This window comes from Micromys minutus, assembly GCF_963924665.1.
Source record: "Micromys minutus genome assembly, chromosome: 2".
Lineage (NCBI taxonomy): Eukaryota > Metazoa > Chordata > Mammalia > Rodentia > Muridae > Micromys > Micromys minutus.
This window is the reverse complement of record NC_137971.1, coordinates 57722805-57749825: the sequence shown is the minus strand read 5'-3', so window position 1 is coordinate 57749825 and position 27021 is coordinate 57722805. Positions and strand designations below refer to the sequence as shown.

At 46.2% G+C, this 27021-nt stretch overlaps 1 protein-coding gene across 1 annotated transcript; it reads right to left on the bottom strand.

Moving 5' to 3' along the window:
• Positions 1-6154: 6154 nt before the first annotated feature.
• On the bottom strand, positions 6155-26741 carry TOLLIP (toll interacting protein). Its single transcript, XM_080910903.1, has 6 exons — positions 26605-26741; positions 17991-18140; positions 17253-17435; positions 16059-16211; positions 14863-14953; positions 6155-9178 (listed from the first exon to the last, which is right to left on the bottom strand). The coding sequence occupies exons 1-6, from the start codon at positions 26635-26637 to the stop codon at positions 8964-8966; spliced, it is 825 nt and encodes a 274-aa protein (XP_080767029.1). The 5' UTR covers positions 26638-26741; the 3' UTR covers positions 6155-8963.
• Positions 26742-27021: the final 280 nt, after the last annotated feature.

Below are 27021 nucleotides of genomic sequence, written 5' to 3'. Positions count from 1 at the left end.
CTGTCCTGGAGCCTGAGGCACACAGTAACATGATGAGCCATTTAGCCTTCCTGTGAGGCAGTACGACTTCATGCTTTCTGTTGTTCCTTTGGAAATGGCAGCCCCTGCCTCACTCTTATTGCCCAAGCCTTTTCAGACCGGTGGTCCTATTGTGGCTTGAATGTGAAATATACTCTACTGACTCAAAATATTCTTTACAGACCCATGTGTCCAAATACTTAATCACCAGGTTTTAGCACTGTTTGGAAGGTTGTGGAATCTTTGAGAGGTAGACATTCAAAGCAAGGAACTAGGCCTTAAAGTTTTACAGTCAGATCTTCTGATGGCTTGTAACTACAGATTCTGTGGCCAGCATCCTTGTGCTCAATTATGCCTTCCCTCCATGATGGCCTTAAGTTGCTTCTTGTCAAGTCTTTGGTCACAGTAATCAGACAATTAACAAATGTAAGCCCTTTATATTCTCTCCTGGTGATGTCACCCTGCCTTGGTGCTTGGAATGAACTGTGGAGGAATGAGTGCTACCTCTAGGCTCAGCTCATGGGATGTAGAAACTTTCAAAGGATCTACAGAAAAGCCAGCCAGGGAGAGATGTGGCAATGAGTGCAGAGAGCAGGTGCAGATACTGCCAACAGACATTCTGTCTCCATCTACTCCAAGGCTAAGCACTTAGGAGAGGAGATGGGCTTAAGAGTCCTCCAAGACAGCAAGATGAAAGCATGATCAAGTCTAGACACAAAGGTAACAATGATGCTCACAGCATACTTGAGAGTAGAATAAACTTAAGACTGTGCTGCCGGGGAAGGCTTGCCTCCTAACACACCAACTGTATAAATTCCGGTACAACGTCACCATGCTTTTCCTAGAGCCTACCTTCCATACTATGAAGTGTGTCCAGGAGTTCCAACAATAACAGCTATATTAGTTAGGGTTTCTATTAGATTAGGGTTGCTGTGAGGAGACAACATGACCACAGCAACTCTTATAAAGGAAACATATTTTTTAGGTTTCTATTAGGTTAGTTAGGGTTGCTGTAAGGAGACACCATGACCACAGCAACTCTTATAAAGGAAACTTTTTTTTTCTTCTGTATCTAAATCTTTTATTGTTGGGGCTCGCTTACAGCTCAGAGGTTTAGTGCAGTATTGCCATGGCGGGAAGCATGGCTGCACTCGGACAGACACAGATGTGGTACTGGAGAAGGAACTGAGAGTTCTACATCTGGATCCATAGGCAGCAGAAAGTGACAGGCACACTGGACTGACCTGAGCATCTGAGACCTCAAAGCCTGCCCCCTTAGTGACACACCTCCTTCAGCAAAGCCACACCCACTCCATCAAAGCCACACCTCCTAAGAGTGCTTCTCCCTGTGGGCCCATGGGACTCATTTTATTTGAAGCACCACAATAGCCAGAGCAGTGAAAAGAATAGTGATGTTACAGCCCAGGCCTGCTAGATGACAAGGAAGAAAATTAAAGTGGTAAGGGTCCCATAGACAGAGCAAGGGCAAAGATGCAGGTCCTGTATGTACAGAAACATGGAGACTTAGGCAGAGAAGATTTACAGCTAACTGAATAACGGCCAAGAAATGACACCTGGATCAAGTCTTCATATTCTGTCTTCTTGTCATTTTTGCAGTGGGTGATAAATAGACAGACTCAAGCATGTCAGATGAACACTTTGCTGCTAAATGACACTCACTCTGGGGAACAGCAATTGGATTGGCAGCCATGGAGATCTGAGTTAGAATGGTCTCCATAGGCTCATATATTTGAATGTTTGGTTCCTGGTTTACAAAAGATTAGAAGGTATGGACTTGGAAAATGCTACTGTGGCTAGGCTTTGAGATTTCAAAAGCTCAAGTCAGGCCTAATCTCTCTTTTTCTCGGCCTCCTGCTTTCGAATCAGGATGTAAGCTCTCAGCTACTGCTGTAGCATCAAGCCTGCCTGCCTGCCAGCCATCCTGCCTGCCCTGCCTGCCTGCTTGCCTGCCAGCCATCCTGCCTACCCTGCTCTGCCAGCCAGCCAGCCTGCCTGCCTGCCTGCCTGCCTGTGCTGCCTGCCTGCCTGCCTGCCTGCCTGCCTGCCAGCCATCCTGCCTGCCTGCCTGTCCTGCCTGCCTGCCTGTCCTGCCTGCCTGCCTGTCCTGCCTGCCTGCCTGTCCTGCCTGTCCTGCTTGTCCTGTCCACCCGCCCACCTGCCAGCCTGCCTGCTACCATGTCCTCAATAATGATCATGGACTAACTTCTGAAACCACCTCCAATTAAATGCTTTCTTTTATAAGCAGCCTTGGTCATGGTGTCTCTTCCCACCAATAGAACAGTAACTTATTCAGCGCCTCAGACAGTGGTAAAAGAAGGACCTATGCATTAGGAGGAAATGTATAACTTTCATTAAAACCTGAAAGTAGAAAAAGTTTTCCTAATTGTAATAAAAATGTGGAAACCACATGGGAAAAGATTAGCAAACGTGGCAATACATACACAAGAAAACCTTGCATAAAATACAATCAACAACAATGTAAAAAGACAAAAGAGGTGGAAGGCAAAGACCCTGTAGCCCCTGCTAGAGTTAATGCCTGCAACATAAAACTGTGTTTTGGTTTTTGTGGTGCTGAGGACTAAGTCTAGGGCTTTGTGCGTGCAGGGCAAGCAGTCTATAACTGAGCCCAATGCCTGCAACACAGAAAAAGAAGCTGAGAACAAAGAAAAGACCAACATCCCCAAAGAAGACATGGCCTGTGGCTGGAAGGAAACTCCTCCAGCCTCCACGGGTTCTGAGGAGGTATGCACATCCCAGATTTATCCTGAGCTTACTATCTTGTCATCCAGAGATCTGTCCCAATGATGGATATGTCATAGTCACACTAGCAACAACTGATCAGTCCCTAGAAGAGACACTCCAGTGGTGTGAGTGGCATCTGAGGTCTTCTGAGCACTTCAGTAAAACACCGGAGAGGGGAAAGAGGCTGAGATCTATGTGGCCGTGGATACTCAGCATATACTGTGTCAAGGAGGGACAGACAAAAGAGCACTACATGGGCACCTATCGCAGAATGCCCTGGGGGAATTCTGAGGAAAATCCAATCTCTCTGAACCCACTTTGTTTTACACTTTAACTTTGAATCAAATCATTCACATGATATAGAACAAAACCAAAACTAAATCCAAGGACTATTGGCAGTTGACAGGTAGTTGACAACCAACCTCAACAAATTTATCTATGTCACCAAATACACAGTGTGTAGAAAGATGAAGTGATTTCAAATGGCTTACATGCAGTGACTGGATGGACCCTGGTGAAGCCATGTGCTCCAAGACAGCTAACTGCAAGGCAGCCTGATGAGGACCCTGATCGAGAGCCATGTGTCCGGAGCCACATACTGTCCATGCTCTAACTAGTCTTTTGTACTTTCTTTCCTGGTTCACATCTGGGAGGAACTTCCTTAGGAGACTTTGCCCCCACATGCTGAACTGGAAGTGCCTAGAATGTCTCCTCTAATAGGTTCTCAATTCAAGGGCTATCTGGGATGGGCTCTTGTTGTGATCTGCAAATGGACAAACCATGTCTCTGATGACCTGGCTGAGCAGGCCTTTCTCTGCAGTGGCAGTTATACTGGTATACTGGCTGGTTTTGTGTCAACTTGACACAGCTGGAGTTATACAGAGAAAGGAGCCTCAGTTGAGGAAATGCCTCCATGAGATCCAGCTGTAAGGCATTCTTTCAACTAGTGATCAAGGAGGGCCCAGCCCATTGTGGGTGGTGCCATCCCGGGGCTGGTAGACCTGGATTCTATAAGAGATTGAGAGGTTAAAAACCAATCTCAATCTCAATATTCAACTCAGTTCTTGCCACTGTTGTGTACTTTTAATAGTCTGTTGATTTTTGCTTACAACTTTTTAAACTGTTTTTAAAACCTTACCAAAAAAAAAAAAAAAAAAAAAAACTGCCACAAGCTTCAGCATGGATTCTGGGGCATTTCTGTTTCTGCTGGTCCCAGCTGACAACTTGATTCTCAGTGTTCCTAACTTTTCATAGCATTTACAAGTGGTTGCCATTGGATGCTGGTGGGCCCAAGTCAAGCCCTGCTTTTCTAGAAGGAATGCTTTTATTCCTACATACCCCAGATTCCAGACTATGTGACTGTGGACCACAACCCAAGACAGCAGGGAAAAAGAAATCAATTTCTGTTGTTCATCCCTCGCCTTCTTGTCTCTGTCAGATCTTCTTTTCCCTCGCTTGAGTTGGGGATGAAAATCTTATTCTTTGTTTTAGTTAGGGTTTATTGCTGTGAACAGACACCATGACCAAGGTAACTCTTATAAAAGATATCTAATTGGTGTTGGCTTACAGGCTTGGAGTCCATTATCATCATGGTGGGGAGCATGGCAGTGTGCAGGCAGGCATGGTGCTGGGGAGCTGAGAGTTCTACATCTTCATCTGAAGACAGTCAGAGAAGACTGACTTCCAGGCAGCTAGGAGGAGGGTCTCAAAGCTCAGCCCCACAGTGACACACTTTTCCTAACAAGGCCACTCCCTGGGCCAAGCATATTCAAACCATCACTCTTCTAACACCCCAGCTTGACAACAGTCCCATTCTTGAGCCAAGGCTGTAGTCCTGACATCAAAACACCTTGTACCTGAGACTTCAGACCTATATCCATCCACACATGCCCAGCACTGCACCCCATTTCTCTTCTGGCTCCAGCAGCAGCCCCAATCAGGATTCTCCTACTCTTTGGCTCTCTCCTGCCAGGCCACAGTCTCCAGCAGGTTTTCTATTATTTTTTTTTAAAACAAAGGATACAAGGAACAGAGATCCTGAAACAGACAACTCTTGATAGGGCCACACAGGTGGGCCTGGGTGAGAAGTGAACCGAGACCACAACTAGTATGGTGCTATGGGGCCCAGATAGGGAGCTAGCCTGAGATGACCACCAGTCTTGTACCATAATGCACAGGCAGCGCATAGCACTCCTAAAACCCCTCCTGGGATGACCTCAAACACTCAGAAAACTTAGGTGCCACTAAGAGGAACAAGCAAGTGGTAGGGAAATGGAAGAGAAAGAATGTGGGCACAATGAAGGGAGGCAGAACTGGAGACTTGAGGGTACTGTGGAACAGCCTGACGTGAGCAACTGCTGATGCTCTCTGGGACAGTGCTAGAGTCCTGGCCTATTCTGCCATTGGGGCCACATCTTGCTCCATAGCCCTGCAGCAGCAGGAGGGGGCTGTTATTATCAAAAGCCAGGTGGAGTCCCCTCTCTGAGGGACATGTTGATGTCTGAGGTAGTGCAGAACTGGCCCTACCCTTGCCTGGGCATCAGAGGGGAGCCTGGGGTGTGAGAGCAGGAGAGTTCACCCCCACCCTCAACTCCCCAGCTAGCTGCAGTACTTGGAAGAACAGGTTCTGCACATGACCCAGGAAGCAAAGTAGAGCTGACTCTGGTAATGGGAGTTTTAGGTGACTCAGGCCCACGGTTTGAGTTTGGGAGAGTTGGCCCTGACATTTGTTTCCTGTGTGGTGGCATAGATCAGGGAGAGATATCTTCCTCTCCACTCACCCCTAGCTACTTGCAGCAGGCTGGAGACCTGGCCCTGGGGTCAGGAGAGCAGGCCTTGCACCTCACCTGGGCAGCACAGTGGCCCTGATAGAGCAGGCGTGGATGAGCCAGAATAGCTGGCTCTGTCCCCAGATCAGATACCTCTCAGGCCCAGGTCCAGGACTTTGAATTGGCCCACCTCAACATCCATCCCAGGGATAAACTGCTGGAGTGCGTCAAGTGGCTGGTCCTACAGATCCAAAGCTGCAGGATCTCCATAACACAAGGCACCAACAGGATATCCCGGAGGAGTCTAATGAGGTTCCAGTATAGATGGTGTAACAGAAGCCAGAGGCCTCATTCCAGACCAATGACTCAAGGTAATAAACATTTGCAAGTATAGACAAAAGGATATATTATGGGACACAGTGCGATGCACTAGTTTCCACAACGAGAGTTTTCCCCCTCTTTTCGGGGGGGGGGGGGTTGAGAGGTTACAAGGGTGGAAGGTAGGTACTAGGGGAAGGGGAGATGAGTGGGACTGAGGTGCGTGATGTGAAATTCACAAAGAACCAATAAATAGTTAAAAAAATACTCTAGAACAAAAAATGATAAACATTTCCTTAAAGGACTTTATTTTTCTATTTTATATAGACTACTTTTAAATTAGAAGGCTGAAAAGTAAAAATATATTGTATAATCAAAGAAAAATCTGGACATAGACCCCCATCCCCAAGATAACCACAGACAGAGTTCTGAGAACCATTCCCACCAACCTCTAGACAGTGTACCAGATGAGACCAGTGTCTGTAAAGAGTGGCCTGGGAGGGCAAGGGCGGAGCCCAGGCACCACACTTCTGTCAGTCAGGTAAGCATTACTCACATGGTGAGATGACAGCCACTGGCCATGGCAGACCACAAACGTGCAGCAGTTTACAACTTCAGCCAACCAACATGTCCAAAGAAAAACAGCCCAGGCCATCCCCAGACCCATGCCTACCTACCCTGGAGCTGGCCTGACGGCAGGGACTCCAGTGAACACCTTGAGGGCAGGAGTTCCAGTAAAATCACCTTTGGAAATTTTGCTACCAACATCAATCTTCAAACTTGGCAAGGGCAGCAATGGCACCCAGTGAAAGCCTGGTCCCCACACAGAAGCTTGTCTGCCTCTGCTGTGGCCTCTGCCTTTGAGCTCCTTCCAGGGATGACTTTTCATCTCAAGAAGATTCAGGATGGGATGGAAGGCCAAGCAAGCCATGCTCTGATGCCTTGGTACCTACACAGGCGTTGACAAGCACTGTCTCTTTCCTTGCACTAGATGGGCGCTGATGTGAAATTCCAAGACAAAAACAGCACAAAACTTAGGAGAGTGGAGTATCACTCAGGTCTTAGAAAATGTCATCTTTCTTCAATCTATTAAAAAAATAAAATGTTCGTGACAAAGGGAAGGGTCTGTCTGTGTTCATCTCAAGTCTTAAATCTGTCTTAAAACCATCACTCTTCCTCACTGAAGCAAGCACAAGTTAATGATTGCTGCCCCTGAGTGCCCTGGGGACTGCTCAGGGGCTGGCAGTAAATTCTGATGCTCGCTACAGAACCTCACATGAACAAAGTGGCCCTGTGCTCAGCACACAGCTCTTTAAGGCAGAAGCTGAAGCACAGAGCCACACCTGAGACCTAAAGACATGTGCTGAGGTTCCTGCTTTGCAGTGTCTCGAGTCTGCTGGTAACACTGAGTAGACCACTTAAGAAAGTCCTGCCTGCTTGACTCATCCACCCTATAAGAGGGCATTTGCTTACCAAGCACAAGGGCACACAACAGTCTAGAATGGAGACTTCAGTGCCTGGTTGTGTTAAAGTGAGTGGTTGAATCTAACAAACATTGGTCTTTCTTCTCCATTTTGCAGTTAAAAGGTTTAAAAGGCCTACAACTAAAGAAAAGTGCTTGTTACCACCATCCCATGATCACCATCACTCCATACTGCCTCTAGGCTTACAAAAATAAATACTTATGAACAATACATTTGACAAAAAGCACCCCCACGGATAACAGAAAGTAGTATATTTTACTGTGTTTTTAGGAGGCTAGGAGCAAAACTGAAGCAATAATTTTCTTATTTGAAGTCCTTCACAATAGTCCAAACTGCTAGGAGTCACCTTCATGCCCATATTGGTGGATCATATATTCAAACACTGGGTGTGCAAATTCTCAGAGAAACAAAAAGCAACTGCAATGTAAGGCAAAACTGGAACACCATAAACATGTGACAATGCTCGATAGGATCGTAACAGTACCTGTACAGTGTATTGATTCTGAGAAAGCTATCAAGGACTGAATCTTAGGACAAGGTGCCATCCATTTTCTCCCTAAACAGATCTATAGCCAAGCCATGGGCTCAAAGGTTTGCAACCCAAAATATAACACACAATATCCACTGATCAGGTACAGGCACCTCTACCTCCATGAAGGCTTAATTTAAGCGTGGATTTTATCACTCAAGCCAAGCTACAGTATGGGTCCACACAGGATACTGCCAGTCAGTAGTGTCACAATGCTTAAATTTTAGTAGTAAGTACACAGTGCCACACTCACCCATCTCTTCACTTAACCCTGGGCTCTGTGAGAAGCTCTATCAACAAGAACAGCCCCTGGAGTAAGACCCACAATGCTGGTACTAAATAAGAGGAAGTAGAAAGCAGCCTCCAACAATGAGGGCCAAGGTGGGGCCATGCCAGCCAAGCACCAGGTCTGGACACCTTCTATATTCAGGTTGGGTTTCTGTGGCTGAAGCATAGCCAGACAGTGGCAGGTAAGCTAGACAGGAGGTTAGAGACCTGCTGGATATGGCTGAGAAGCATATCTCACTGCCCAGGACTAGCTGAGGGGCCCAGGTTCACATACAACATAAGAGGAGGAAAGAGCTTTTAGCTTGAAAGTTCTAAAAATAACCTGTAAGTAAGTGCACATAAACTCCGTGTACCCTCAACAACCATCCCAGCTAGGCTGAGTAACTCCATGCCATCCATCATCAACTCAGAAGGATGCTGTACAATTTCTAGTATCCTGGCAGAGGCAGTTGCTTTTTGTAAGAATGCTTTCCAGAATAGGGTGAGGAAGGAGATGCAGGTCCCCAAATAGGACCACTGGTCTGTGCAATAACAGGGTCATGCCACCATCACCCAGCTAGAGACAAGGAGAGAACTGACCCCCAAACCTGTCCCCTAGCAACATTGAGGAGGACTGCCTGCCTAGAACCGAAAATCCACATGCATCCCCAAAATATGTGGGAAGGGACGGCGCAGATGTCCAAGGAAGGGGTATGTGGATGGTCTTTCATTGGAATCTTGGGATGATGACCCTGGGGAACCCTGGGTGGACAAGCCCAAGGGTCAGTGGTGTGAAGTCGAGGGCCACAGGTGGGTCTAGGACTCTTCACCCATTTGCAGCAAGGAATTGATGGCAGCATCTTTGTTCCCTCTCTGGGCTTCAAGCACAGAACGGATTACTTCCCTGTCCATGTTGGGAAACATGTCCTGGATAGCCTTGAGGTCCTCCTCATTACAGCGGGGCTGAGGAGCCACAGCTGGTGGGGGCATGGCCATAGGCACCATGCCAGGGCTGCAGACAGCAGGCATCCCTGAAAACAAAAGTTGAAGTTTGGTTAAAAAGAGTGAGGTCAGCAGGCATGGTGGTGCATGCCTTTAATCCCAATACTTGGAAGGCAACAGGAGAATCTCTAAGTTCAAGGCCAACCTGGTCTACAGAGTGAGTTCTAGGACAAAAACAGTAGGGTCACAAAGCTACAGTGCCAAGGAAGAAATAATATATCTCACTGGCCTCACGGGGAAAGACTACCTTAAGTCTGACTTGAAACCACATCCCACAGGGAGGCCCATGGCAGATGGGATGGGCCATCCTCCTCACTACTGAGGCTCCCTCTCCTGATCTATTTTCTTTCTGAACATAAAATTCAAAATGAATCTATCTAAACAAAAATTACAGGGAGCAAGATGAAAATTTGGTAAACAAATGTGCTACTTCAAGAACTTAGGAGACTCATCACAGACATAAGTCTTTACTGGATTAGGGACAAAGTATTATGCTTGTTTCACCCAATACTCCAAAGTTTGCTTGTGGCAACATTCTAGAATTTACCTTCACAACCTAGCAAAGACATTACAGTAATCATGCATATGGTAAGATAAAGCTAAATAAAACACTCTCTGAAAGCATCAAGAAGAGCTGCATACTAGCCTTTCACAATGAAGACAATACACATCAGAAAGTACATCACTGTTCAGCAGCCAGAGGCACCAGGGCCTTCAGTGGAGCACAGGAGCCAAATCTATTGCTACAAAAGGCTGCTGGCGAAGGGCTCAGCACTGATGTTACATGGCTCCCCTGCACCCTGTGCCAGATGAAGGAGTACAAACCGAGGAACAGAGGCAGGTTTCCTAAGTACCCTCTGGGCCAAGCCTTCATCTTCATGCCTCTGTCCTGAGTGACCTGGACAGATTGTCATCAGATACCTTACAAGTTGTCACTATATAGGGGTATGTATAGCTGACATTTGCTGTTTTGTGGGTTCTTCTTTTTAATACCTTCTCCAATCTTTTGAACTCCCAATACTAGATAGAAAAGAAAAAAAAAAGGATAGAAAGGAAGGGGGCTTATCATTAGACTAATTCCTGCTGATTAGGGGCATCAAGATCTTTGGGGCAAGTCTGACCTTTGCCATCAACACATCTAACTCCTTCTTGTTTCTTCTTTGCACATGACTACTTAACAAGCCACAAACAACAACACACCCCACCTCTCCGGACCCTAGCATTTATATACCCTCTGAAAAGTCCCTAGAACTCCAAACACCACACAACTGCAGAAACTATCTGCAGCTGGCCAAACCATGCCTCTGCTAGAGCATGAGGCAAACCATAGTCAGCTGCTGTGGACAATCTGAAGCAGCTTCATGTCTCACACCTGGGATTAAAACAAAAACATATTCTTATAATATTTCTGTGTTTTCTAAAGAAAACAAAAAGACAAAATTGTTGCCTGGCCCAGGTGTAAGACAGTAGCCTGTTTCTAAAGGGACCCAAACAATCTCATGAATGCAGGAATGAACACAGCCACTGCAGCAACACAAGGAAAGGTGTCTAACTATATCCAGGCTAGGTAGCATTCTTTTGAGTCCTGCTCAAACTTTTCCAACACTTTTCAGCCAAGCTGGGTACAGGGAAAAGAGGACTGGGCACTGCTACAAAACCTGCAGACCAACTGCATGGGGTCAGCCTAGAAAAGCTGCTTGCAGTAATCTGCTCTCATAAACCAGCTCCTTTGGGAGCAGGCCACTCCAAGAAAGGCTGGCACTAGTGTCTTCCATCCTCCAGAGTGGATATCTTATTCCCAATCCAAGTCTGACCTGTTATCATGAGCGAGTATGGACCAGTTTATCAAAACTTTCTTGAATTTGTGAGAGCAGATGTGGGGTGACCAGCCAACTTTGCGGGTAAAGAATGAACAGGACCCTGCAATCTTGGGATACAAACAATGTGTCCTCTCTAGTTCAAGTGGGTACAGTGAGAAGCCAGGCAGATGGAAGTAAACCTGTAGCTCACACTAAAGCACCATGTTGAATAAGGGCAGCTCAATGGTATAACCCTATGACCCCTCATCATAAATTGACACAAACTGATGGAGTAGGACTAATTTCTTTCCAATGGCAGGACACTTAGCTACAACTTAGACATTATAGATAGGCAGACACAAAAAGTTCGGTGAAACAAAAGCCTTTCACCAACAGAATTCCACTCAGAAAACAAAAGCAAGGGAACTTACCATCCAAGAAAAACTTGTGCTTAGCATGGCAGCACAGACTGTCTGGGTCCTAAATGGCCTTACTGCAACAGCCCAGAACTGACACCAACAGCTAAAGGCATCTGAGGCTACCCCTACTGGCTAAGGATCTGAGGAGCAGGCTGCATATCACAGGACATTTCTAAGCTCTCAAACTAATAGATTCATAAACACAGGCCCTGATCCTCAACCTTCAGCTTCAGCTCTGCAAAGCAGCAGCTGTGATCTTGAACCCAATACTTCAAACACAGACAACAGGGTCTATGCCTCTTGATACTACAGAGGCAGCAGGCCCCTAAAGGCTATGCATTGGCCCCTGGGCATATGGACCAATGAGCAGTGAGAAAAGGCTAACATGTGAGTCTCCTCATTCCTGTCTAACTGGTCACAGACTTATCTCACCTTACTGTCAGCTGCTTGAGTGCAGTCCTCTTTCACGAACAGTCTGTGTACACACACCTCACACTGTGAATAGTCAAGGCTATGATTCTTCCCAAGACAGTAAACTCTGCAGCATGAAGCTGATATAAGCAAGAAATATCATGTGACTTGACCTCATTTTTGAGAAGCCAAAGGGCAACAGGAATAAAAACGCCCTGGATGAATTGCTGCTCCTGCCTCTGTGGACTGAGATAACCTGACACATTGACCAGATGGCAGCCCCTAGTCATCTCTGCACAGGATACCCCAAGTACCTTGCTAGGATAGCTCTGCTATCATAAACATAGGGATTATAAGAACCAAAGCTGAACATTGGGTTCAGTGAAGCAACATGCTTATAATGCCTCCAGTGATTAAGATAAATAAACAATTCAAGAACTTTTTGAGAACTGAGTCTCCATTAGTGGAAGCCTGGGTTCAGGGAGAAGTGGTTAATTCTGGGGCAGAAGAAGGAAAAGTACAAGATGGCCAGAGGCTTCCTGTGCCAACGTCAGGAAGCTCACACAGCATGTGAGACATCAAAAAGCACATAATTCAGCCAAAAGGTCTGGCCAATCTGGGATCACTGAGTGACAATACAGTAACAAATTAATAGCTCAGAAAATAAAACAATCCTTAAGTCCACACTGCTACAACTATCAGTGGACAGCTCAGTCTGACAAAAAAAAGCAGGCAGCAACTGTGACCTTGAATACAATCCTTCAGGAGATACAAAGAGGTTCTCAAGAGAATGAAAAGGCAAACTGTGTCACCTTACCCAACACTACCCTGTGAGCAGCACAAATGAAAGAGAGCAGCTTTCTTAGCAGCATCTGGGTACACCTGGCCAGATAATGAACAGGGTAGCAAATAACTGCAGAGCCTGTCCCAAGTTCTGGGAAGACCCAGTCCACCGGCTCTGTGGCCTGCAGCACATCCCCTTGGGAAGAGGACTTCCGGAAAGCATGCTTACATGGGGATAGATCAAACATCAGAGGCTGGTTTCCAAAGAAAAAACAGCCTTTTATTTCTGTGGAAGCTTTTCTGTCGGTAGGAAACTATTTCTAACTTTAAAAATGTACTACATCAAAAGTGAGGATCAAAGTCTATTTGTATAGGTGCCTTTCCTAAAATACACATTCTAGAGCAGTATAGAGGCATTACAGAGAATGAAGGACAGGAGCCAAGAAAGGGTAAACTGGTCAACAACTTTTATCTTTTGTTTAGAAGTAGTTCTCCTGTTTGTAATTAGACAGAAGTTTGTCTTTGTTGCTTCCCCACCCCTCTGCCTCCACCCAAAGATATACTAAAGTATGACCCGGTGCCTATAGACAGACTCTACTTGGAAAGAGGGTACTTGTTCAGATAAGACCATGAGGGAGCAGAAGAGCCCTTATCCAATGACCTTACAGGACACAAACACACAAAGAGGGTGGCAACCACAAGAGTATGAAGACATACAAGAGCTGGAGAAGGTAAAAGTTCCCTCTCTGGAGCTTCAGAAAGGACTGCAGCCCTTGTTATGACTTCTGGCCTGAGAGACTCAGGGAACAGACTCTGCTGCATTGTCCCATCTGTGACCAGTTGCCTCTGCTACACTGGGGTACCATCTGTGCACACTGCTTTCCACCTGCTTCTCCTTTCTCAGACCTCCAATTCAGACAGCCCAATGACAAATTCTATACATACCCTGAGGGGACTGCAATTTAAAAGGGAACCTGAGAGCCACTCTGGGAACCCAACCCTCAAACCTCAGGATCCAATCACTGAACAACTGGAAAGGTCAGGATCTTGTATTGGGGACTCCAGAAAGCATACACCCTAAAACCCCACTCTCTAGATTTCTAAGGCTCCCAGTGAACAACCACACTGATTTAAGGTTTCTCTAAGGTCCTTTAAGTCACTCCCCACTTTACTGGATTGCCCTCTACTGCAGGCTACTGTAGGCTGTACAGTCTAGTCTCTGCTGATCTGGTGACAACCTAGTCCATTCCAAATACTGCAGGGGCCTGGAACCCTGTGAACTTACCCTCCCTTTCCTTTGCAAAGTGTTACTCTTTGTTCCTGCAGGAAGATTTGTCATAGGCAGAAGGCCCAAGTTCTGTCTGTCAGGGCTGTTTTCAGGATATGTGTGGGTAGATTTCATTCCCAAGTCCTGTACTATCTTCCCTAGCTCAGCTGGCATGAGGGCTGAGTCTAATAACGACTAATGAGTCACTTCATTCTGGCTGTGGGACCCTCAGACCCCACACCACTGAGCCACAGCAGCTCTGTGCTGTTCTAGATCCAAGGCAACACTCACCTTGAGCACCAGCAAGCAGGGACCATATAGGCCAAGACCACCCAGGACCTCATATTCCCTCCTGCCCTCTTGACTGGCCATCCTCACTGCCTTAGCCTTTTGAGTTCCTTGGGATAGCAGGACTACCATGGTCTGCTTGGACTCCAGTTTCCTGGCCCCTAGTAGAAAACAGGGGGCCTGCAGGCCTGCCCTGGGGTCTACTCTCAGAGCCACAGTCTTTCTTGTTGGCTGAAGCCAAGAAAGCAGCTGTGTGATCTCATCTGGCTTGCCCTACTCTGGTAGGAGGGCCAGTTGAACACCAGGCACTGAGAAATCCACAGGAAGATTAGAAAATTTTTAAAAATACATAATATCCCCATCTTGATTTTATGACCCAAGCAGGTATTAATTTATGTGGGTAAACACTTTCAATGAAAGCATGATATTTTTTTTAAAATGTAGTATGCCTTGTCTAACAGGAACCAGGTTTCCTTATTCCAGTAATTCATACATGAAAATGTTCTAGACAACATTTCTACACCTCCAAAAATTTCAATCCATTACTTATGGCAACAGTTAGGGCAAACACTATTTCCTATGTATGCATAAATAATTCAAATGTGACACTGGAATAAGTTTTAGAAGGATCTTCATGTAAAGTAGACGTGCTTACATAATTCCACACTACTTAAGCTTCATAGAAAACACTGGGCCCTTCCCTCCTCCTATCCTACTTTGACTGCCTACCAAAGAGCAGTACACACCTGCAATGGGCACATAGCCAACACCCTGCTGGTACACAGTTGGCATTAGGACCACAGGCTGAGGCGGCATCATCATGGCAGCTGGGAGGGACTGAAACACAACAAAGAAAATTATGGGTATCAAGGAGGATCATACCATATGTCAATCTTGTTACTTCCAGTACCATAGGAATAGTTCTAGCCACAGCCCAGACAATAACACCCAAGACATGGAGTCCTCAGCAAGAATGTAGTGTCCCTGGCCACTGGATTCATCTGCACCACTCCCGCAGACTAACTCCCTTCAGCTAGAAGACTTGGGCTGCAGACTCATAGAACTACAGCTCAGTTAGGAAAGTGCTTGGTGCACAAGCATGAGGACCTGAGTTCAATCTCCAGTGCCCGTACATAAAGCTACGTATCTATAATCCTAGGACTAGGGAATCAGAGACAAGAAGATCCCTCAAGTTCATTAGCCAGCCAATCTAGCGAAATGAAGGCGTTTCAGTTTCAATGAGAACAAAAGTTAGGGTGAAGATTAAAGGAAACAAATGATGTCAACCACTGGCCTCATATGAGCTGCAACCACCACCACTTCTCACACAGGACTTACAAAGCTCCGTTCAGGGTCTGTTGTGGAGACTGCGTCAGTATCAGTAGCTTCTCTCAGAAATACTGAACGGCTTTATTTATTTAACATGTCTTAGTGTTTTGCATGCATGTGCGTATGTGTATTATGTATGTCCCTGATGCCAGTGAAGGTTAGTTTAGTGTATTGAATCCCCTGGAACTAGAGTTACAATTGGTTGTGTGTCACCATGTGGGTGCTGGGAATCAAACCTGGAAATTTCCACAAGAGCAGCAGTGCTCTTACCTGTTGAGCCACTTCTGACCCAACTCAAATAATCTTAAGCTGTAGATGAGCTAGTATAAAACGGACCTATGCTACATAAAGCACTTGTTCAGGGCAGATTGACACTCAACACCAGGAGAGGTATGCAGGATGGCAAAGCTGAGGAGGCCTGAATACAGGGTGCTTTATACCCCTATTCTCAAAGGCTTAAAAACAACTAAAACAAAAGGCCTAGACAATACAAAGTGGGAGCCCAGACCCCCAGCCCTGCCTCCCATGACTTCCCAAGGTTCTGGGAGCCATAGCTGCCTCACGGAGGTTGCCAGAACCTCTTGAGGCTGGCCTCTCCAGGCAGTGAGCTCACCGTGTAGGACATGACCAGGTTAATCATGCCCTCCTTGTCGTCACCCTGCCTTCCACTCAGGCTGTACCACTCATCCTCCACTTGACCCTGCTTCAGGGACTCGGGGATGGTGATGTGGGTCCAAGCTATGCGGTCGTCCATGGAGAAGGCTCTCTGAGGAAGACAAGAGTAAAATGACCTCATCATGGCCCTCAACAACCCATGTTTTGCCTATGGCTGTGACTACACCTGGACTGCTGTCTATATCTACCTTCTATCTTCCTGGCAGGACAGGGATCCTCCTCACTGCTCCACCTTCCTTCAAGGAGCTTCCCAGATATCCATAGATCACCTATATCTGGCCACCACCACTTCTGCATCTTCTGAGTAACCACCATAAGGCCAGGCCAAAGGACAAAAAAGAATCTCTGAGCTGTCATCTTTGCTCAGGGATGGACACTGTCCTCCCCAGTTCTTGTGGCCCTACTCCTAATCAACTAGATATAAGCTGCAAGTCTCAAGTCCAGTAGGTACAGAGCTCCAAGCCATCATCCTTAGCCCCAAACCTCCTCCTCATATCCCTACTATTCTCATACACAGAGGAAGAAAGCAGAGAAAGAGGGCCAAGACAAAGGAGAAGCTGTGTCCTCCTCACTAGACTGCCCATGCCCACTTCTTCTCTGGCTCTCACTGTCCCTATTCTCTTTCCACTGCCCTTTGCTCTGTTTCAAGGAGGCAAGCACATGGTCTCCTGAACTAAGCTACGAGGAGATATCTCAGCCACCTGAGTTTCCTTACTGCCCTAAAATAACTACATGCCTAACTGCTGGTATGGTCATGGGACATTACTGGCAGAGCCTGGAACTCCGGCCTGCAAGAACAGTGCTCCTATCACTAGTGCAGCCTGCCTTGCTTGAAATTTGACCCACCCATGAGCACCTACTTTCACACTCTACTCATGCTTCTATCACTGTGATGGTTCCCAATGAACTCTGTCAAAGGAGCCGAGACAGGAGAAAGCTGTACCTTGTCATTTAGCTACTAAATGCCAGGTGTCCAGGCAGGTCAACCAGTCACTAGCCACTAAATGCTAGTACACAGAGCTTGAGCACCAGTAGAGCAGCCTCATGACTAAAACCTCAAGGCATACTACAGCACACCCATGGCTGTCAGATCCCAAACTTGGCATGTCTGTAACACTGGGGCATCTCTCACCTCATCGAAGATCTCAAGGTAGAACGAGTCCACACCTGGGGGTACTGTGCACTGAATGACCTTGTTCCATCGAGGGTTCTTGGCGCCGTTGTGTGCTGTGGGAGTTTCATAAACAGCATAGCCCAGACGCAGCCGGCAGTAAGGGTCCATACGAGTCATGCCGTAATTCTTTGCCAATTTTGCCTGAAATAACACCAAATTTAGAAAAATGAGGACTCCACCAGCAGAGACAAAGGCCAGTACTTACATAAACTGCTTTTCCTACAGGTATTTCCCAGTGTGTGAAAGAGTAGCCCTCACATTCACCTAACTGTGTCAGTAACCTGCTCCTGAACATGCTGCCAGTCACTCCTGGAGACTCACATGACTCTGGGAACCTGGCCATACCTGGAGTAAGCAACTACCTGGAAGCAGCAAGACAAGACTTTTCATCTGACACTTTGAACTAACTGCACATCCTAGGCCTCAGCATGCAGTTGAGGCTGAATGGGAACCACTGTTTGCAGGGCAGTTGTGTAGAACTGAGTAGCTAAGACCTCAGCTGCTATAAAGGGGTCAGGGAAAGCATCCTCATGGAGGATAATGCCCGACATGGACCAATAGTATCTTGGGCAGATCCCTGGGAAATCAACAGGTATTATTGTCCTCATGGGAAATAAGTACAAAGCCCCATGCCCATACCCACTTCCCCCTCTTCTGCTCAATCCCACCAGTCTTTAACAGGAAATGGAGACCCACCTGTACTACAGTGATGCTGAGGCGACCCACAGTGCCAACTGCTCCTCCATACTGCAGCTGCTGGGCTGCCTGGGCATCCAGTTGGATCTGCTGCTGCTGCTGTGTGGGCGTTATACGGAGGAAGTCCTGGGGGAGTTCACCAATGTAGACCTTCCAGTGAGGAGAGAGGAAGAGTAGAGTCAAACACAGCAGGTTACCAAGCAACCACACAGTACTCTCTGCCTTACCTTGGAGCACTGTGTCACTCAAGCCCAGGTTAGCTCCCCTCACCTTACCAAGGTCCAGAGAGTGCTTTTTGTTTTCTGTCTGTCTATATGTCTATCTGTCTGTCTTTCCTACAAGAGATTCCAGCTTGTCCTTATCTGAGCTTCCTTCCCCTGAAGACACATACCTTCTTATTCAGGAGGTGCTCAAGGCAAACAAATGCCCTTGAAAGGTTAAGAATATACTTCAGTCACCAAAAAGGCAAGCTATTACGGCTCGAGGGAGACCTAAAGTGCTCTAAGAAAATAACATTTTTCAAGAAAAATAGGAGAGCAAAGGAAAGGTTAACCAAGACTCCTCATGGTAGCTCCGACTAAGAGTCATTCTGGAGTTAACTACAGGACCCTATCACAGAGGGAGACCACAGGAATACAGGACTTCCTGGAAAGAAAACACCAGTTGGAAATGGCATACACCTGCCTGGGGCCCAAGATGGGAGGACCAAGGACCCCTTTGTAGCAGCTGAGATTCTAGCTACTTAGGACCAGCAAGAACAGCCTTGGGAGCAAGCATCCACAGCTTCAGTTAGGGTAACCCAACAGAAGGCAGAACTGCTCTTTGCCAGTGGGTGCTGGTCTGAGTTACATAGAGGGAATGCTCACAATTAAGCAACAGCTGATGAAGCTGTGAAGGCTGAAAACCCACTTGAGAAGACCTGAGCAGCAACCAAGTGCCTAAAAGTGGTCCCTCCACGCATGCTTCCCTAGAAACACCAATGTCATATGTGAGCTGTTACAGAGTGAATTTACAGAGCTCCTGGGGCACTTGGCACCCAGGTTCTGTGACACCCTGACTACCTCCACTGCACACACTCCTGCCTATCCACCTGGCTGTGGGCTCCCACTGATAAGCATTATCTACACTTGCACTTTCTGCAGGTTTTTCAGCTCCCAGCACCTGGAAAACCCTGTTTCCAAGGGGTCTGGGTCCTCTTTTCAAAGGTCCTTGAAAAAGGTAGGCATGATGGCTCACTCTTGCATTCCCAGCACTTGTGAGAATGAGGCAGTGGAGTACTGTGAGATTCTGAGCTAGAGTGAGTTCCAGGCCAGCTTGAGTTATAAAACAAGACCCTATCTCAAAATAAACAAACAATTAATTAAAGGAAATAAGCAAGCAAAAGTCACTGGATCCACAAGTGTAGCCCATTATCCTCTCCATTTCTGTGTTTCCAGAAAATACAGACTAGTCAGATGTTCAGAACCAACCAAGGATACAGCCCAGAGTTCTCTGTAGGCCACCCTTGAGCAGTTGACCTGATGATGTTCCCATTACTCTCTTCTAACTTAAAAAAAGTGCATCACACTTGTCTGTGAGTGGTGACCACTCAGTAACATGCCTCTCTGCACCTCTGGGGTCTCTCAATCCAGAACCAGGAGGGAACACAGCTCTCACAAGCAGAAGCTTTCCACAAAGTAGCTGTGGCCAGTAAGACCCATGGTTTCTAAGAAAGGCACAGTTTCAAATGCCTGAAGCCTCCCTTGGACAGCCAGCCTTTCCCAAGGCACATCACAAATGCGTCTGGGGAGTACAGAAGAGACGAGAAAGGGCTGTGGCTCGAGAAGACAAGAACCAGTGTCTATGGTATATAGAAAACACTGAGACCCTCCCAGAAGAACTCCTGGCTCATACCTGTGCTAATCTATAGTGAATTTAGAGGGTGCACCTCTAAGATGTTTACCCAGCTTTATCTATACATCATAAATGGGAAAAACCAGGTTTTCTTAAGCCAGGTTCTTGGGGTTAACCTATAGACCAAGTTCTCACTTGTCATAGGAATAACTATCAACTGTATGCCATGTATTATAGTGTTAGTGCTGCAGCAGGGCACACTTGTATCTCCAAAGGACACACACAGGGGAGTAAGCAGGCCAGCAGATATCACAGTGTTAGGTCAGGATATAGGTAGTCATGGGGGCTGCTTCAGGCAATAGAGTCAGGAAAGGCCATGTGGAACAAGTCAGGCTATTTTTTACTTTAATTGTTTATCTGTCCTCTTCTTGGGACTAGAAACTTCAGACACTGAGATTTCATATTATATTCTTCCAGGCTTTCACTAAAGAGGAAGAGGCTGTCGGGGTGGGGGTGAGATTAAGATAAGATGTAGACAGAGGTAGAGCTCTATGGCAGAACATTTGCCCAGCATGCACAATGCACTAAATTCAATCCTCAGTACTTTTGCCCCTCAAAGATTAAATTCAAATGTGCTATTTTTCAATAAGAATGTAACTATAAAATTATAAATAGGAAAGGAAAGTTTTAACAATGTGAATTTAACAGTTTTACTGAAGAGTAGAAAAGCAACATGGTAGAAAAGCTAACCCATTCTGCCTTCTCTAGGTGACCCTTCATCCAAATAAGGGATGTGCTACAACACCATCAACAATGTACCTTCTCAAAAAACAAAACAAAAACAAAAAACAAAAAAGCCTGAGATATGGTCAAAGGCCAGGCAAGGCAAGGTACTGGGAGGAGTCCACGACAGTGAAGAGAACTAGCTGAATCTAGAGCATGGACTGAAGCCAGTTCTGTGGCAGTGAACATGGTCTGAGAATATGACATCAGGGGAAATAGAGTAATACGAAGAAAATTTTGTTCTATAGCTTTCCTCAAGTCACAATTTTACTAGAAAAAGTTTCACCTTAACCTAAAGAATAAACAGGGAGAATAGGAAAGACTTCAGCCTGAATCAGATAAACAAGGTGGTTATACAACCAAAATTCTCTGTCCCTGGGAAAGAAAAGACAAGCCTGCCTGTTGCTGCAACTCCCTGATGATTTGTCTAAATGAGGACACAGACCTCTTGTGTATCTAAAGGAGTCACCAGTGTTAGCATAGTGAGAAACACTTCAAAGCAAGAAATGAATCCAGGCATTGGTGCAAATTCTATAAAGTCAATGACAGCACTAGAAAATACCATCAATAAACAGCTATTTTTAGTAAAGTTTTAAAATACAGGGCTAATCCTAAAATGTATTTTTGCCATATACTGATGGAGGAAATTTTTGCTATATATTGGTCATATGAAATATAAATTTTTAATCATGGTTTAAACACTCAGAAAAATTAAACGAAGATTCTGTTAACAGATTCACAATGGATCTTTTTTTATAGTTTACCTAAGAGTAAAAGATAAATACATGGTTCAATACTAACAAATGAGTTCAAACATGAGGGTTAACATCCAACAATTTCAATTCCAGGCACCATCCCCATGGAAAAGCTGTAAGAATATAAGTAAGCAAAAGTATATTCATTCCTTATGGCCTGGGACAAAGGAAGAGCCCCCAAGCAATGTTTGACTTCCCTAGTCAGAAGTATCTACATGGTCCAGACTCACAACTGTCAAAAAGAATGGGATGTTTTGTGTCCCTAAAAGAATGAAAGAAATCCCTAGGACCCTGACCAAAAAAGGGGGACGAGTAGGCAAGGCACAGTAAGCTTCAGCCTTGGCTCCGGGTAGCACTTGAGGGCAATTCTTTATAAGCTGTGGCACAGCCCATGGAATTTCCCCATCATCAGAGACGCTAGCTGTCTTTCCTAGGGTTGTCCAAAGGCTTTTGGCCTGCCCAGCACAAAGCACCTGCCTGCTAGCATGTCTGGGACACTGTAGGAAAAGTCAAGAAACTGCTAGTCTCAAGTTCAGCAAAAAAGATGGACAGTGACAGTTACTTCAACAGGTGTGTGTGCATGAATGTGTGAGCTGCATGCATGCATGTATGTGTGAGGCTATGGCACTAGCAAGGCTAAAAGGAGCAAGGAAGAATCCTAAAGAAGCACCAGCTCATAGTTTAGAGCCTCTGTGGCAGCTGGGCAGAGATGCCTGATGCCTGATGCCAAAGCCAGGACAGCCTTCCAGAGCCAGTGATCAAAGGGATTCTTACGCACAAAACTAGCTGCTGCTGTGTCTCCCCAGTCACCAGAGACAGTCCCATCTGCCTCCAAAAGGTACCTGGCAACTGCACAACCCACCTGTACCCATCTCTACTGCCTCTCTGGTGTCAAAGCAGAATATTATTAGAAAAGGATTCAACCACAGAAATATGCTTTCTAAGAAATGAAAAATAATTCATAAGGACCTAGCATCTCTCTAGTTTGTGGGCCTGTTGCACTCTCCATACATAAATTTGGTACATCCTCATGAGCCCTGACAACAGTTCTATATACTGTGATTAGCCCTCAGTCAGGATGGAAACTCAAGAATGGCAGACTAGTAAAGGAGTGAGTAGGAAGACAGCAGGGCAGATGTGCAGTGGACTGAGACAGAGCTCTCAGGAACCACAGTCAAGAGTTCTAAAAGAGGAACTTGAAAGCAGAGCAAAGGGATAAACAGACACACAGAGGGGGTGAGGAAGAAAAAGACACATCTCAGACCTACTCAAAGGAAAGGAGAACCAGCAAATATGGCACAACCCCACCAGGTGGATGGGGCCATCAGTCACCAGTCTTTGCACACTGGGGAAGACAGATGCAATCAACTTCAAATCTGCAAGACGGTGTGTTAAAATTCCTAGGGTAACTCCCAAGAGAAAAGAAATAAGCCATACATTTACCAAACTGGTAAAGAATTTACTACTGATTACAAACATTAGAAATGTAATTACTACTAATTACATACTTTAAAAACTCTTTAATGACTCAAAGCAAGAATAGAAACAAATGGAAGCCTTAAAGTGTTAAATGTGTATATATTTATGTTGTATAAAATAAATTAAAATAGGTTCCAACAGAAACTTGTACTTCTTAGATTTGACTTTTAAGGGTACAGCTATATGTTGCTATGGGTAACATATAGCAATGTAAATGTTGAATAAAATGTAAAGTCAAACATTATCAAAAGAAAGAAAAACCCTGTAAATACTTTCTAAAAGGAAAAGTAGAGTAGTCACAAAATCACATAAAGTAAAAGGCAAGAAAACAGTAGAGGTCACTATCTTGTCACCACAGCCTGATGTAAGTCTGTGAACTTATATTCAGGTCTAGCCTCACCTCAGAATCCAGAGCAGACATTCTCAAAGACCCAGAGACATAGGCCTAGTGGCCAGCTGGGGAGCACAACCTCTTGCTCAGGTTCTGCCCTGTGAAGATGCATAGACAAGAGGATGCCAACTTACACTGGAGGTTTGAAAACTACATATATGTAGTAACACAAACAAACAAATCTGACATACCCTAAAGAACTCAACTCTCTTCTCTATTACTAGAAAATTAGATGCCTATATTTTAACCTTACTTTAGAAACTGTTTAGGGACAACCCAGGCACCTCTGGCTGATGAGAAAAGCTTATCTATAACAACAAATCTAGTTACCAAGTACAGAATATATGAACAAATTTTAAAATGACTCTTTTGGAGCTGGAGAGATGTTCCAGTGGTTAAGTGCAGTGGCTGCTCTTCCAAAGAACCTGGGTTCAATTCCCAATACCTACATGGTTCACAACCATATGTATCTCCAGTTCTGGAGAATCTGACCCCCTCTTCTGACTTCCATGGGTCCCAAGAATGCACATGGTATATACATGCATGTACACAGGCAAAATATTTATACACATAAAGTAACCTAAAAATAAAAAAAAAAATCACTTTGCCATCACTAGTCAAGTCATTGGCTCAGCTAGGCATGGGCACTATAGACCACCCCCACAGAATGAGGAGGGACAATGCCAGATGCAGTGGCCTCTGGCAAAGCTCACTGGTCTCAAGCAAGACACATCAGGACCTGTGGGACTATACACAACACATCTATAAAGGAGGACCTTCAAAACGCCACTCCTACATCTGGTGTAACCTCCAGACAGCAAGACCTCCCTGCATGTATCTCCACAAGAAGTAGGATCCTCCAAGTCACTCACTGTAGGAAAGGAGTGGGTTTATGGACTAGGTAGCAAATTTTGAAAGCCAGCATTTCTCAAAAGTGATAAGGATATAGCATAGGGTGCAGTGCTCTGTGGTAGCTATTTAAAAAAATGAAACCAAACAAAACTCCTAAAATCTAAACAGGTAAAAGACCACATATCCTGGGGAAAAACTGATTTCTTTACAACTATGTAGGTGTAGGCTATTGGCCCTCATACCTGCCCACCTAAACCCTTAACCAAGAATAGAGAGCCCTCCTCGCCCAAGTGAGATTGTCCTCTGCCTTTCATAACCTGTCAAGACACTCTTGTTAGTTCTTTCCCACTCATCAGAGGTAAAGGTCAGCTGCCCAGACCTAAGTCCAGGCTCCTAGGAGGGAGACACTGGGCCATAGCCTAACCCCTGCTGGGGCTACACAAAGACCCTTGCAGGGCCCCACACTGACCAAATGCATGCATTTCTTCTGTTTGGTAGCAGCACTCCCTGAGTGTGACATGAAGAGCAGGGAAGCATACCTCACTCTGGCAGTTCTACTAGACCCTGACAACTGGCTGAAAGCCTTTGCAAACATTAGTGAATCCAGAGTTAGATGGGTATATCACTCCAGGTGAAGCAGCCAGTGAAAAGTTGAAAACTGAAAAATGTCTGCACTCTGAGAAACAGCACTTCTCAGATGAAGTTCAAGGCCTTCTATTCTACAGAGACCCTGGCCATGGCTCATACAGTCTTCCCATATCAAGTCCATACCTTTCTGTTCTCATTGGTCTGAGGGTGATTGTTATTTTCTGGCTTATGTAAGTTACCATGCACAGCTGTGTCTCTGTGCTCCACACCTGTGGCTCAGTGTCTGGTTGCTCAAAATACTGTGGCCACTAATATTATGATGAAGTCATCCATTTTCCAAGTAAAGCTTGAGATACTGGTCACTTACAGCAAGTTCTTGGAGCCCAAAGTTACAAACCATCCAGAGTTCTCTAAAACTATTCATCTGTCTATGTTGTATTTCTATGACTATGTTATCCCTGGAACACTGGGCAAGTAGGATTTGACACCACAGATTCTGCTAGTATGAACATCATCTGACACTCCCAATTACTCATCACTGTGTAGGTTATTAAGCGCTGTACACCACCACAATTTCTCTAAGCAACAGGGAAAGATAGCTTCTTGTTCATGACAGACACCCAGCTCACCATTAGATAAATTCAAACTCAGCCACAGGAGGTAAGGACCCTCTCAGACCACACAGTAAGAAAGGATCCACTCTCCTTGGCCATGTGTCCACTTGGCAGGGGATAAAAAAAGGGCAAAGCTCTTGCTCCCTCTCTCCTCTGTCAGCCACCATCAATCTTCTATAGTTTGCTGAGATACAGTGAAGATGAAGAAGATTGTTAACATGAAGGTAACTCCAACTCTGGAAAGCTCCATTCAACCCCTTCCTAAAAAGCATCTAACACACACACACACACACACACACACACCCCACGAGCCAACACCAAGCTGTCAGGGTGAAAAAAACCACAGCCTTTGTAGGAACATTCAATATTAACTTCAGGGAAAAAGACATTGGTGCTCATCAGAACTGTATTCTACTACACACAGCCACTGTTGGCTAACAACATCCCACCCACACCAGTCTCAGGGAGCTACTGGTAGGACATCCACACCAGGAGGTAAGACAGGTAATATCATAGAACCAAAGACAATCCCGAAGAGACAACTCTGTTGGGTCTTCCAAGTTCTCTGCTCCTTTTTCCTCATTTATAAATTTGTAAATGAAGAAATTGAGGCTTGAGAAGGTAGCCACTAACTGAGCTCAAGAGGAGTACCCTATTTGCTATAGATGTTAGGGAGAGGAGGAAACTGTCACAACTAAGGACTGACTACAAAGTGGGATCTTTCACCATCTTTGAAACCAAGGAGACCAGGATATCTCTCCTTTTGGGGGACCAACGGTGTCCAGCTCTACTCCTCTTAAGAGACCACGGGAGCCAAGGCCCCTCTCGGTTTGGGAACTTAATGAGGTCAAGACCACGATCCATCTAGGAGACCAAAAGAGTCACGACTCGTGTCCATCTGGGAGACCAAGTGAGTGATGAATCCGAGAAAGTAAGGGAGGGATTCTGGGCCCTTTCTATCTGAGGAACTAAGGGGAGCTGGGGTCCCACTCCATCTGGGGACCAATGGGGTAAGGTTTCCGCTGTGTAGAGGACTAAGGGATTCAAGGCCTCCACCCAGGAGGACCACGGGAGTCAGGATCCCTCTCTATCAAGGAGCTTCAGGGCCCGTGGGCATCTGGGGAACCATCAAGTTCTGCCTTCCTTCACCCGAGAGGTCCGAAGGACCAGAGTCGCTACTCTGTATGGGCTCCCGAAGGTAGGACCCGCGAAGCCCTGGGATGGCAGAGCAACCTGCGAGGGGCCCCGCGAGAGATTGAAAAGAGAAGCCCGACCCCAGGCTCCGCTGCCTCAGCCAGGCTCTGGCCCAGAGGACTCACCGGCCCGCGCTGCGTGCTGACGGTGGTCGCCATGGTGCTGCGGCGGCCCTCTGCCTCGCCGACTGCACAGAGACCCGCCGGAAGAGCTCTTCCGCTCCCACCACAACCAGCGTTGCCGACCGTTGTCCCGCGAGGCAATCGGCTCCTCAGTCAGCTGACAGTCGCCCCGCCTCGCCCCACCTCGGTGTTCCCAAAGCACAGCGCTTGGCAATAGTTGACCCCGCCTCTTCCGGCTAGTCCGCGCACGCGTACTCAGGGCTCAGGGGGACGCGCAGAGTCTCCGGTATACGCCTGCGCAGTGGCTTTTTCTGGCGCTCCATGGCCCCTTAAAATGGCTGTCAGACGTCTGCGCATGCCTAAACCTGAATGCTCCCTTGCGAGCAGAAGCCTGCTCAACCAGCCGCAGGCACCTAGAAC

Coding starts and splice junctions, on each gene's coding strand:
- TOLLIP (XM_080910903.1), bottom strand. CDS start 26,637: ATGGCGACCACCGTCAGCACGCAGCGCGGGCCG. Junction 18,141..26,604: donor TCAGCACGCAGCGCGGGCCG/GTGAGTCCTCTG, acceptor CCTCACTGGAAG/GTCTACATTGGTGAACTCCC. Junction 17,436..17,990: donor TCAGCATCACTGTAGTACAG/GTGGGTCTCCAT, acceptor GTGTTATTTCAG/GCAAAATTGGCAAAGAATTA.